Source organism: Pan troglodytes, chromosome 13, assembly GCF_028858775.2.
Source record: "Pan troglodytes isolate AG18354 chromosome 13, NHGRI_mPanTro3-v2.0_pri, whole genome shotgun sequence".
NCBI classification, from domain to species: domain Eukaryota; kingdom Metazoa; phylum Chordata; class Mammalia; order Primates; family Hominidae; genus Pan; species Pan troglodytes.
In genome coordinates, this window is record NC_072411.2 from 61,487,679 (window position 1) to 61,500,636 (window position 12,958).

At 34.7% G+C, this 12,958-nt stretch overlaps 1 protein-coding gene across 50 annotated transcripts in view; it reads right to left on the reverse strand.

Annotated features, from left to right (window-relative positions):
* BAZ2B (bromodomain adjacent to zinc finger domain 2B) overlaps nucleotides 1-12,958 on the reverse strand; it is a 415,244-nt gene that overhangs the window by 140,529 nt on the left and 261,757 nt on the right. For 28 of the 50 annotated variants that reach the window (XM_063790199.1, XM_063790182.1, XM_063790168.1 and 25 more), the window contains 3 exons: nucleotides 10,666-10,854; nucleotides 5,280-5,447; nucleotides 3,815-4,008 (listed from right to left, as the gene is read on the reverse strand). In XM_063790199.1, coding sequence (XP_063646269.1) covers nucleotides 3,815-4,008; nucleotides 5,280-5,447; nucleotides 10,666-10,854 — 551 coding nt within the window. The remainder of the gene's footprint in view (nucleotides 1-3,814; nucleotides 4,009-5,279; nucleotides 5,448-10,665; nucleotides 10,855-12,958) is intronic. The other 22 variants (XM_063790193.1, XM_063790187.1, XM_063790176.1 and 19 more) reach the window with 1 other exon arrangement.

The following is a 12,958-nucleotide window of genomic DNA, read 5'->3' on the forward strand; positions in this document are numbered from 1 at the left end:
ATTGTGAACAATGCTGCTATGAGTATGGGTATACAGATACCTCTTTGAGACGCTGCTTTCAATTTTGGGTGGTATATACCCAGAAGTAGAATTGCAGAATCACATGGTAATTCAATTTTTAATTTTTTGAGGAACTGCCATACTGTTTTCCACAGTGGCAGTATCATTTACTATTCCCTAACATGTGATACTTTCAAACCATAAAAAATCAGATATGTTTTTAAAGGCTATTTTGGTTGTTGTGGTAAGAATAACTTGTACGACAGTTGGGAAAAAACTCATTCAACCTTGAATTGTTTTATTCTTTTCTTAACAGGCTGTATATTTTAGTCTTAGTTTAATTATTTAATTAAAATATCAATATTTATTCTAAATGTATATGCAGACTATATGAGGGGATTGGACTTAATCAATGACTTTCAATGAGAATGGCTGAGATAAGTACCCCACCTCCCATGGGAGGTATCAAAATTAGCTGAACTTTTTTTTCAAACTACATGTGAAAAGAATGAATGAAGCAACTTTTTAAAAAAGTTTTGAAAACTGAAGAAATACTGGGTGAAAAAGTATAGGATTTTCTTCTTTAGTTCCAGTGCCCTTTATCTCCATTTTACTTGAGCAACCCACTCCCACAAACCCATGCTGAACCACATATCATCTGAAAGTGCTGTTCTTTTGAAATCGTAAGTTCTAGTATGCCTCACTTGAATAGACAATCTCTCTATAATGTTATTTCTGCTTAGTTGCCTTAGACACTACTATGGTACCTCAGAATCTATCTCTAAAACTGGGTAGAAAGAGGTGCCTCTTCGAGTTTTCAGTATGTTCTCCTAGTAACAGTTTTTGGTATGACAGCACTGATTCTGTTTAGGAATGTCAATGTAGATTCCTCATTAGAACTAAGTACAGGAACTGTGTCATATTCATGCCTCCAAGATCTTGTACAATGCCTTACACATTGTAGAGGCAACAGAGATTTTACTTGATTTTAGCACTACTTCTTAAGAGGTAGGATAGCATAAGGGTTAAAAGCATGGGCATTTAACTTTTGGAAGCACATATAAAAATGCATCCAATGATATGATGTCTGGGATTTGGTTCAAAATAATATGGGAATCAGAAATGGATGGTTTCAGTCAGTGTCTGGCATCAGAGAAACTGGCAGTAGCTCAGAGATAGGACCTTAGTGCTTACACTAATGAGACTGCCATTGAAACAAATCCTATGGGAGAAGAGCCAAGAGCAGGTACAGAACAACAGGTGGAGAGTATGACACTGATACCTGTGTCCCTGGGAGGAAACAATTAAGAATCTTTTATCATGTTTGCTTCAGTGCTCAGTGGTGTGGGTTGAAAGGGAAAGAAAATGGTTGTCTTGGGGCCTATGTACAGTACTTTTGCATTTTTATGATGGGTACCATCAAGCTTCTTAGCATTACCAGATGGCCTTCCCCCAAGTCTTCATATAAGCATGTTATACTCTGGAAAATGTTTTCTATTGAGAAGGAAATTTAAAGATTTAGAGGAAATATATCTATGAAATATGCTCAGCAAACGAAAATAAATGTATTTGTTCAGTTCTGTTTCATTTGTTCCAGAAAATATATGGAGCTTGATGCTGTCTTGAAAAAGGATAAAGAAAAGTTTGACAAAGTAGTTCTTAGGATTAAAAATTGGTGTATGAGAGGCAGTAGTTCAGATTTAAAGTTTGGATCAATGTCATGTGCAGTCAGTGACTACCCATATCTTGCTATTCTTGTTGTGATGTATTAGAAGCTTCCTGTCACAATATTACAGCTGAGATGGTGAAGAACATCATGTGTGTAGGATCACAAACTTTTGACTCTCTTCCACTGGAAAACCAGGCCCTGAAAGCAGTTCTTATAAAACACAGAAGAGAAGACACAACTCTTATCTTTGTTTCCCAAATGTTTGCAGTTGATGACAAGGCTTTAACTGGGACCTCTCACTCAAGAAGAAATTAAAAATTGGAGCAGACTAAATCCACTGATAAGAGTGTTCTAATACATAATATTCTAGATCATATAGTTAGAGGCTTCTCAGCTTACTTAGTTAGATAAATGAAACCTGGACTCAATGATGACCTACATTTTATAAAATTGAGATGTCACAGCTTCTGGCATAATGTGGAAGAGGGAATCTAAAAGTGCAGAGTGATCAGAATGTAGAAGTGAATTTACCACCTGCAAGCTGCATACCCACCCTACTCCTGGAACCAATGATAGAGCCAACAAGATCTACTCAGGAGGAAGAAATCGCATTAACAATCTGAACAGGAAAAATTTAACATAAAGAATTATTGATTAATAACAGAAGATTAACTACTAAGAGGGATAAAGTGACCTCTGAATAATACAGGAAAAGGAGATGTAGGGAATATGTACTTTTTGTAGGGCTAAGGTAGAGTAATGAAATAAAGATAACCTTTGAAAAGGGACTTTTTCTCCCAACCCCTTCATTCACCCAAGGCTAAGTTTCAGACTTTGTGGGAGAGGATGTGGCTATTGCCCACTGGATGGCAGAGAAACTCAATGAGGTATCACAGTCAAGGCTGACACACACAAAACACTGCTTGCTAAGATACCAGAAAAACATGGCTGGGAACCTGTCAGCTACAGTGGCAGTAAAATTAGTTTGAAAGCCACCTACTTTCCAAAACTTGCTAGTAAACTGCCTGCTGAGATGCCAATGAAACTCACTAGACAGTGTATACTACTGGGTCTCCTGACCACCACTGGATCTCCTGGATACCACCAGTAGAGAAGCTGTCAGCCAGCAAGCAAGCCACCCATTGGCAGCCACAGCGTAAGAAAAAGAAGAAAACACTAGAACCAGAAAAAGAAGTCCCAGCCACATGTGGTGGTTCATGCCTGCAATCCCAGCACTTTGGGAGGCTGAGGCAGTGGATCCCTTGAGCTCAGGTGTTCAAGACCAGCCTTGGCAACATAGTGAGATCCCATCTCTGCAAAAAATGTAAAAATTACCTCGGTGTGGTAGCATGCACCTGTAGTCCCAGCTTCTAGGGAAGCTAAGGTGGGAGGATAACTTAAGCCCGGGAGGTGGAAGTTGCAGTGAGCTGAGATTCTGCCACTACACTCCAGCCAGTGCAACAGAGCCAGACTCTGTCAAAGGAGAAGAAGAAAGAAAAAAGAAGAAAGAAGAAGAAAAAGAAGTAACATCTTCTTCCAGTGTTCTTCCAGGACCTTCTACTAACAAGGACTAACACTGCAAGAAGTGGCAAAGAAAAGAGTGATTGAGAGCTGAGAGGCAATAAATTGATAACTTGCAAAGTTGGGGATATACATGAAATAAAACTGGCCATGATGCGACAACTGTTGAAGCTGAATAATAGGTACAAATGATCATTCTGTCTACTTTGTATATTTGAAAGTTTCCATAATAAAAGGTTTTCTTATTCACTCTTTTCTAATGCACAGGAGTTAACCCACTTGCTTTCAAATCCTGGCTCAGTCACTTAGTGGCTAATTATTTTGGTGCTTTGCTCCTCCATTGGTAATAACAGTAGCTACTTCATTTCGGATACAGGGAAGAGTTAAAAGTTATATGAAAAGCAATTAGAGCAGAGCTGATATGCAGTAAATTCTCAATACATTTTATCTATTATTACTATTTGTATTATTTATACTGGTACTGACACCATAAATCACGTATCTATAAAAATAAAAGTTGGTAATTCATAAGAAATTAAACCATAGATTCTGTTGATTTGACCTTCAGAATGCTCATCTTATATATAGATCTGTTATATATTAGTCCTTCCAAGTACAACTTACCTTATCTTTGATTTTGTCAACTCTAGCATCCAAAGGCTGGTTTTTGCTTTGTTCCTGATTACATTTTCGATTTCCTCCACCTGAGCTTGTACTTTTAGTTTGTCCCATGGAACTTGAAGCAGTAGTGGATAGTACAGATGTGTTGATACCAATTACAGATGATGTATTACTTCCATTTATTGAGCCATTTACACCTTGAAAATAAAAATAAACATGTTTATACAATGGAATATTATTGCATCATTTAAAAATGAAGTACAGATATATGTACAGTTGGATGAACTTGAAAATATGATAAGTGAAAGAAGACAGAAAAGGTCATGTTGTATGATTCCATCTACATGAAATATTCAGAGCAGGTAAACCTACAGGGACAAAGTGAAAACTGATGGTTTCCAGGGCTGAGAGAGAGGGGAATGGGAGGCAACTGCTTAATGGGTACAAAGTTTCCTTTTGCAGTGATAAAAATGTTTCAGAACGAGATAGAGGTGGTGGTTGTACAACACTGCAAATGCATTAAATACCACTAAATTATTCACTTTAAGATGGTTAATATTATGTTAAGTGAATTTCACCTCAATTAAACAAAATGTTTAGAAAGATAATGAAATGCAAAACTTTGTGTTTTAATTGTAAAACACATTAGAGAACTTTGTAAAACACTTCAGTGAAAAGAAAGATAGTAAATCATCTAAAATGTTGTTATAATTTTCAAATTATATTCTAAAAAGTTATTAATTGCAGAAATATTAGTGATCATTTAAAAAAAGTACTAGGTTATTAGTTTTAATGAAGTTAATACTTAATTACAGAAGAAGTAACACACTATATTGGGTTACATAGAGGGAGGTAATGAAATACAGAGGAAAAAACAGTAGAATTGGGCTAAAATCCTGACTAGGCCACATCCATACGTAAGTAGTATTTTCTTGAACAACTTATTTGACCTTGGCTGTAAAATTAAAATACTTCTAATCTCAAAGAATTATTTTAAGAATTAAGCAAGAAAATGTGAAAAGGTCTAGCATAACACTATAAAACTGTTATTAAGGCCGGGTGTGGTGGCCTACGCTTGTGATCCCAGCGCTTTTGGAGGCTGAGGTGTGAGTATTGCTTGAGGCCAGAAGGTGGCCAGAAGTTTGAGACCGCTGGAAACACAAAGACCCTGTTGCTACAAAAAATAAAAATAAAATTTAAACACGTAGCTGGGCATAGTGGTACATGACTGTAGTCCTTGGGAGGCTGAGGCAGGAGGATTGCTTGAGCCCAGGAGGACGAGGCTACAGTAAGCTATGATCACACAACTGTACTTCAGCCTGGGCAAAAGAGTGAGACCTTGTCTCTATTAAAACAAACAAACAAACAAACAAAAACAAAAAACAAAAAAAGGTATTAAACCTGAACATTATGAAAATAATATTAGAATGGAAGATTTATAGTACTTCACTTATGTTAACGTGGATACCTTTTTCGGGACCATTTCGATTACTTTTTCCCGAAGTCCTTGAATGGAATGAAGAAGAATCATGATTCTGGGCTGGGGGAGCAAATAGTGGTGGAATTCCCAGTAATGGTGGAAAGAAGGTTGCTCCTGTACGAGTATGAGCATCAGTTGTTCGCCACCATTCTGCACCTCAAAACCAAACAAACCAACCAAACAAAAATATATAAATTAACTTTCCAGTTAATGTCACAATGGCTTTCTATGTTTTATTTAAAAAAATTTCAAGTTTCATCTTGGAACAAAACTGAATTACTCATACTTCTGATCATTTTCCTAATTCTAAACAGTAGAACTTGTACACTTATCACTCTTCTCATTAGGCCAGTATCTAAGGATCTTCACTTGGCAGCTTTGTAGAGTTCAAGCTTGTAAAGGACAAAGGTAGTCCATAGTTTAAAAAATGAAAGTGAAAACTTGGAATATAAAAGAAGTATTTCACTCTTTGATGACTTATCCCATAACTTTTCTCATCTGTTTCAAACCCTTAGAATTTAAGTTTACATCTACAACCTATGTTAAGACTTTCCTCAAATTACATACAATATAAATCTGGCTCTGATAAATCAGTTAGTCTAAATAATAATATAAGACTACTGTAATCCACTATATCTCAAGTACATTTATGGAAGAAAACTTCTATACTTAAAGATAACCATAAATATAGCAAAATCAGTAGGCCTTTTTATGTTCTAAAAAATAAGTTCTCAAAGGAGATTTCAAAAACAAGTAATTTCACATTAAAATATTAAAGATTTATAAAGCCTCTCCCCTTAAAGTTAATGATGAAAGCCTGAATTTTGTTTTTACTTCCACTCATTAATTACAGATAACAATGATTGTTTTATTGACATAAAATGACCAGTGGTAGAAAATCATTCAATAAAAGGTAAATACTTAAATAGTGTCTCTTAAAGTTTTAGAAAAGGAAATAAGCCAAATTTTATACATTTTTCAAGGAAGGATGAAGTAATCTTATATTGACCCACCTAAAATCTCAAAAACAATCTTCTCCAACTGGCTAGTCTGCTAGATTACCAAATCAGTTATTATCTTTCAGACCAATCTTCCAAAAGATATGGGGTATTTTTCATTGACTGTGGCAACCATAAGAACATTAGAGGAAAAAACCCCACAACAATACAGTATGGGAGAAACTCAAAATTGTCAGTCTATTGTATTATATAATATTAAAAACTTTTCTAGGAATATCCTTCATTAAGAATAGAATGTAAAACGGTATGCACCTTCATTATCTAATGGCAAAATCGGGTTTAAAAGAAAAGTGAAATTTTCATGGTAGCTGCCAGTCTCAAAGGTCTAAAAAACAGTATAAGTAGAAAACTGCAAAAGCTATTCTTCTGCACTGCAGGAAGGCATTACTAGTAAAATGACACCAATGTATATTCAGCCATGCCTGAACAATGGGAACTGAACCAAGAATAACTACACAAAAGCATTGATCATTTATCCACTGTTTAGATGAAAGATGTACATTTAGATAGGAAGAAAAAGTATGTGTTTTGGGCTTGTATCAGCACAGTCACAATCTTGTTATTTATAGGTTTGAAAGCTAAGTTCTACCTAGCTGATAAAAAGTTACTGTACTGAGGACCAGGCACAGTGGTTCACACTTGTAATCCCAGAGCTTTGGGAGGCTGAGGTGAAAGGTTCACTTGAGGCCAGGAATTTGAGATCAGCCTTGGGCAACAGAGAGAGACCCTGTTGCTATAAAAAATTTTAAAAAGCAGGGAGGGACTGAGGTTTCCCAAAGATATTTATATAATTTAACACAGAGTCTGTAATTAAAGTGGAATTCATAGACTTTGTAAATAACCAAAAAATTGCTAAGGTAATCAAAGTGTAATAAGACTCAAATATTTTAGACATAATCAAACTCAGAAAAAAATTTTAAAAAGTATTGGAGAATGTCAATGGTAAATAAGCACATAGCTGGTGTGGTGGTATCGTTCTGTAATCCTCACTACTCGGGAGGCTGAGGCACAAGAACCACTTGAGCCTGGGAAATGGAGGTTGCAGTGAGCTGAGATCGCACCACTGCATTCCACAGCCTGGGTGACGGAGTGAAACTCTCTCAAAGAAAAAAAAAAAAAAAAAGTAAAGCAGCACACAGTAGAGATTAGAGAAAACAATGGGAAAATGTGTGTTTTAAATAACCTGACACCACAGAAGAAAATACAAAACAATAAGATCAGTTAAATAAAAAGATGTGAATGGTAGAGCTTCTGACGATAAACTTTACAAATGTCTGATACTATTTCATAGGAAATAATTTTTGTTAAGTGACAAGTTTGTCTTCTAAATTTAGGAAAATAAACAAAATTTAGTCACAAACCAGCTTGTTGACAAAATGAAAAATACAAAATAAGGATTACATAAATCAGCATATGGTAAATTTCTAAGTATATTCAAAAGAAAGAACAGCATAGTAGCAACATTTAACTCTTTTTTTTTTTTTTTTTTTTTTTTTTTTTTAGACAGAATTGTGCTCTGTCGCCCAGGCTGGAGTGCAGTGGCCTGATAGGGGCTCACTGCAACCTCCATCTCCCGGATTCAAGTGATTCTCTTGCCTCAGCCTCCAGGGTAGCTGGGATTACAGGCATGCACCACCATGCCTGGCTAATTTTTGTAGTTTTGGTAGAGATGAGGTTTGGCTATGTTGGTGAGGCCTCAAGTGATCTGCCTGCCTCGGCCTCCCAAAATGCTGGGATTATAGGCACGAGGCACCATGGCCAGCCAATATTTGACATATTTAACTCAAAGATTCTATTAATAATATTTCAGAGGACATAACAGATCTCAATTTGAACCTAGAAGATTTAGCAGAATTTAAAAATCGTTCATACTTGATAGAGCCAAAAATACTTCGCAAAAATTCATGGTAATTTAATATGAAAATTAACTACAAAAAAGTACAAATATTTTTTAAATTATCATGAAATACTATTTCAATATAAAATGGAAATAATTTTATTATGCTAATACCCATTAAATAAATTTACATTTATTGATTTAATCTGAAATGCATAATACTTTAGAAAGTGCATAAAATATAAAAATAAATTATTCCTCATTAAAAACTCCTAGTAATATCTTCCTGTTGTGTCCTCATTTATTTACTGGGCGATTTAAAAGTCTGGCAATTTGGTTACCCTTCTGAATAAAGCCAATTATAGAAAATTTATATTTAAGTTACTGTAGGAAATCTGCAAATTAAACAAAATGAATCTTTGAAAACTAGGCATAGTCTCTGCCCATTTGGCAAAAAGTATGCTCATCTAGGCATACTTTTATCACTAAAGACTCTGTCTTGTAATTGTCTGTTCATCTATCTCCTAAAAACTGTAAGCAACATATAATATACTATGTTTATTCTTCTGTTTCTGGCCTTGTGTGCAGAGCATAGTAGATGCCCAAAGAATTTTGTACCTTAAATGAATAGTGAATACTTTATTTTGGCTGGGGGAGCTATCAAATTTTTTTCTATATAGTAGAAGTATCAACATTATTGAACTCCAGATGAGTAATTTTTTAAATGTGTTAACCATCATTCTAGTACAAAAGACATTTGATTTTAATAATATAGTATTTACATTGTGGCTTAGAAATGTTCAAAAGCAACAGTGTAATAAAGCATGATAAAACAATAAAAATATTTAAGATATCACTATCTATATTGTTTTTATCTATTTTGATATTTATTCAGCAATCTTGTATTTCAGTAAATATCTGTGGAATGCTCATCTTGCTAAACAACCATGCTAGAAACTGAATAAATTCCTGTTAATATTTTTGAAGGAAATGTTAAAACTTGGTTTAAGACTTCTTTAACTGTCCACTCACATTACTCCTCCTTAGCATCACTGCTTCCCAGACAACTGAATTAAAGAAGTAATATGACTCAGGAAACAGTACTTGAAACACACATTTAACCATCTGTCCTTTCTACACGTAGTTTTAAAAACACTTCTTTCCTTTTAAGGAAGGATTTGATAAATTATTAACCATTAAAGTGGGCAAAATAAAATAATAATGATAGTTACCAATTATGGACTAATTATGTGCACCAGATACTGTACTCAGCACTACATATGACTTAACTCCTTTAATCCTCACAAGAACCCTCTAAGTCAGATACTATTATTATGATTCTCATTTTTCAGATGAGAAAACTGAGGCTAAGAGGTCAGATAATTTGTTCAAGGTCACACAGCTATGAACTAACAAAGCCAGATTTAAATTCAGGCCTATGTGTCTCTAGAATTATAACGTTTTAAATTATCTTACATACACTGAAACATGCAGACCTCACTAAAATTTATTAAAGCCAAATTAATCTATAGAAAATACATACAAATTTAGGCTTTCAAGATAATATAACAAATTGAAGCATGTTTGTCTAAAGTTTTAATTAACTGATGTCTTACTGAACTACTAAATCCTCATTATCTATAGAATTTTGGATAATACTGGTCTTCTTCCATGTAAGTGGTACAACTCTCTAGTTGTTTTGATAAAATACAGAAAAATAGGCTGGGCACAGTGGCTCACACCTGTAATTCCAGCACTCTGCGAGGCCGAGGTGGGTGGATCACTTGAGGTCAGGAGTTCAAGACCAGCCTGGCCAACATGGCGAAACCCCGTCTCTACTAAAAATACAAAAATTAGCCAGACATGATGGTGCGTGGCTGTAATCCCAGCTACTCGGGAGGCTGAGACAGGAGAATTGCTTGAACCTAGAAGGCGGAGGTTGCAGTGAGCTGAGATTGCACCACTGTGCTCTAGCCTGGGCAACAGAGCAAGATTTCGTTTCAGAAAACAAAACAAAACAAAACAAACAAAAAACAGAAAAATAAAGAAATTTAAGAGTCTAGCTCATTTTCCTTACAGTGAAGAAAAGTAAGACCTTGAAATAGGAGTGTAAAAATACTCATAAAACCTGAACTTTAGTTTCACACTAAATAATTTTTTTAAAAATCAAATAAGGCTGAGAAAAATTCATTCAACTCTACATTTACACTATGTATACTTTTCTGTATATTATACTTCAACAAAAAACATGAGAAAAACTTGCCTGAATTACTCTCTCCTATGACAGACACCTATTTCTCTAGTTACATACCTGGATATCTAATTAACTGCTCTGCCACCTAACACACTTAGGGTGTTTAATTTTTTGCACATGATAAATAGGATTAAGCCAATTCTTGCACCAAAGTTTTAAATATACCAGGCATATACTATCCCTTTTGTTCAATAGACAAATTATTGCTTGAACATTCTCAAGCTTTCCTCCTTCCCTTGAACACTGTTTGTAACAGATGTTTACCTGGAAAAGATGCTAGTTGGGGATGTGCGGCTAAGGCTGTGGGTGTACCAAGTGTCCCCAAACCACCAAATTCTGAATGCCCTGAGCTGGCTGAATGTAGACCAAAGACTGGGTGGCTGACCATTGGGAAGGCACTCGACACTGTGGACAGGTTAAACGGTTGATCCCCAGCTGTTCTGAATAAATGTCCTGGGAGGGAAAAAAACACACTTAAAGTTGTACTATAAAAAACAGATGAGACTTATCTGATTTCAGTGTTTATAGTTAAAATTTATAATAATTTACCTATTACATTTTTATTTTACCCTTTTCCTGCTGCATTTTCTACTCTTCAAACCCTATAAAATGTTTCTAGAAACATGAAGGCATGCTAAAAATCATTAAAATGAATGGCATAAATTAACTTACTTTGAATTTGAGATTTGAGAACCAATGTTTTAAGTAAATAATTTTCACTAATTAAAATTGTCTGACCTGAGGAAGTGAGGCCAATTTTCTGTTAATATATATACATTAATATATTTTCAATATATTTTACTCATAAGAAGGGAAATAAAAAACATCCTATTAATCTAAGGTTGAAAGCCACTGAAATAAGTCCAGGATCTGTCACCAGGTCAATACTCAAATTATTATACACTCTAAGCAAGGCCATCCCAGTTTCAACATGCCAGAGTTGAAGCTCTGTTCTCTAACACAGTCATGAGTTGTTTAATGATGGGGATGCATTCTAAGAAATGCATTGTTAGGTGATTCTGTCATCATGCAAACATTGTACAGTGTACTTACACAACCTAGGTGGTACAGTCTACCACACACCTAGGCTATAGGATACAGCCTATTGCTCCTAGGCTACAAACCTGTTCAGGATGTTACTGAACTGAATACTTCAGGCAGTTGTAACACAGTGGTAAATATTTGTATATCTAGACATATGTCAACCTAAGAAAGGTACAGTAAAAATATGGCATCATAATCTTAGGGGGCTACTGTCATATATGTGGTCAGGCATTGACCAAAATGTCATTATGCAGTGTATGACTATACTTCTTAGGTGAGAAGAGTACCTTGATACCAAAAAGGGAATATATTCTAGTCTAATAAAACAATGCACAAGACAACATAAGTACTTAATAAACTTACAAAGATATTTCTAAATGTGTTCACAAGTGGTTACCAATATAAAAATCATTTTTAGCTTTCTCTGAGTAAGACAATGTTCAATTCAAATGAGTCTGACATTTTAATTCTATTTTTAAAGATAAGTGTTGTAACTCCAGGTTGGAATGTTATATGATAAAAACATGACTTATTTTTCATACTTTGTAGCAATTTGGCAGAAAACTTTTCTAATACTTGGAAATCTTCCCTTTACTTCCAGGAAATAATTAAGGTACCCTGTCTTGCTACTGTGAAAAGAGAATACTCTAGGTTATCTTAAGAATTTACTGTGTGAACAGTATTGTGCTCTGTGTTAATATTAGAATAAAGCTTCCTTATTATCTCTTGTTTATATTATATCAGTCCTGACTGTGCACTGCAATTTAATTAGTTTTAACATAGTATGTTTGAAATTTACAAATGTAAGTTAAAAATAGTATACTTATTATTATTTAGTTATCAACCAAATCTCTTCTCTTTGCTTTCTTGCTCCCTGAAAACCAAGGGAAAGTCCTAAAAAACGGTCAGTGTACCCTCTAAAGTCTGATATAAAACCTATATTCTTTATTAAAATAATGCTATATTCTTTACTGAAACAAGAAGATCTGAATGACTTTTAAAAATAAGATTTAAATAAATTGCATTAAGTATGTTTTGTATCAGGCTATATAAGGAAAAAGTTCTGATTCAGGATAGTGCTCCACTACAACAAAGCAGTAACTAGATCTCACAGGGAAGATCCTCAAAGTATCTTTACAAGGAAGGCCCACAAGGAAACTGTGAGGTAAGAGGACAAGGAAAGGGCATAAACTTGGGTGTCTCTTCTAAATCAGCTAATCATTGTTTTTGTTGAATTGGTTCTTCTGTTTTATCAGAGTGGACTGCAATAGCACTGAAGATGAGTCAAAATAAAACAGAGTATGCTACTGCCAAAAAAGCTACCCAAATGTCATTATCTTTAAGACCAGTGATAGGTTACCAGAAATATTGTGGTTTTTTTTTTTTTTTTGGCAAATTCTCAGAAACCCAGCTAGTTTCTCAAAAAAATGAGCTTGTAACTGTAAAAACCAGTTTTTACTTTCATTTGTTATTACATATAAAATCTCTGGTTCTCACCAGTCAATTCAACTTC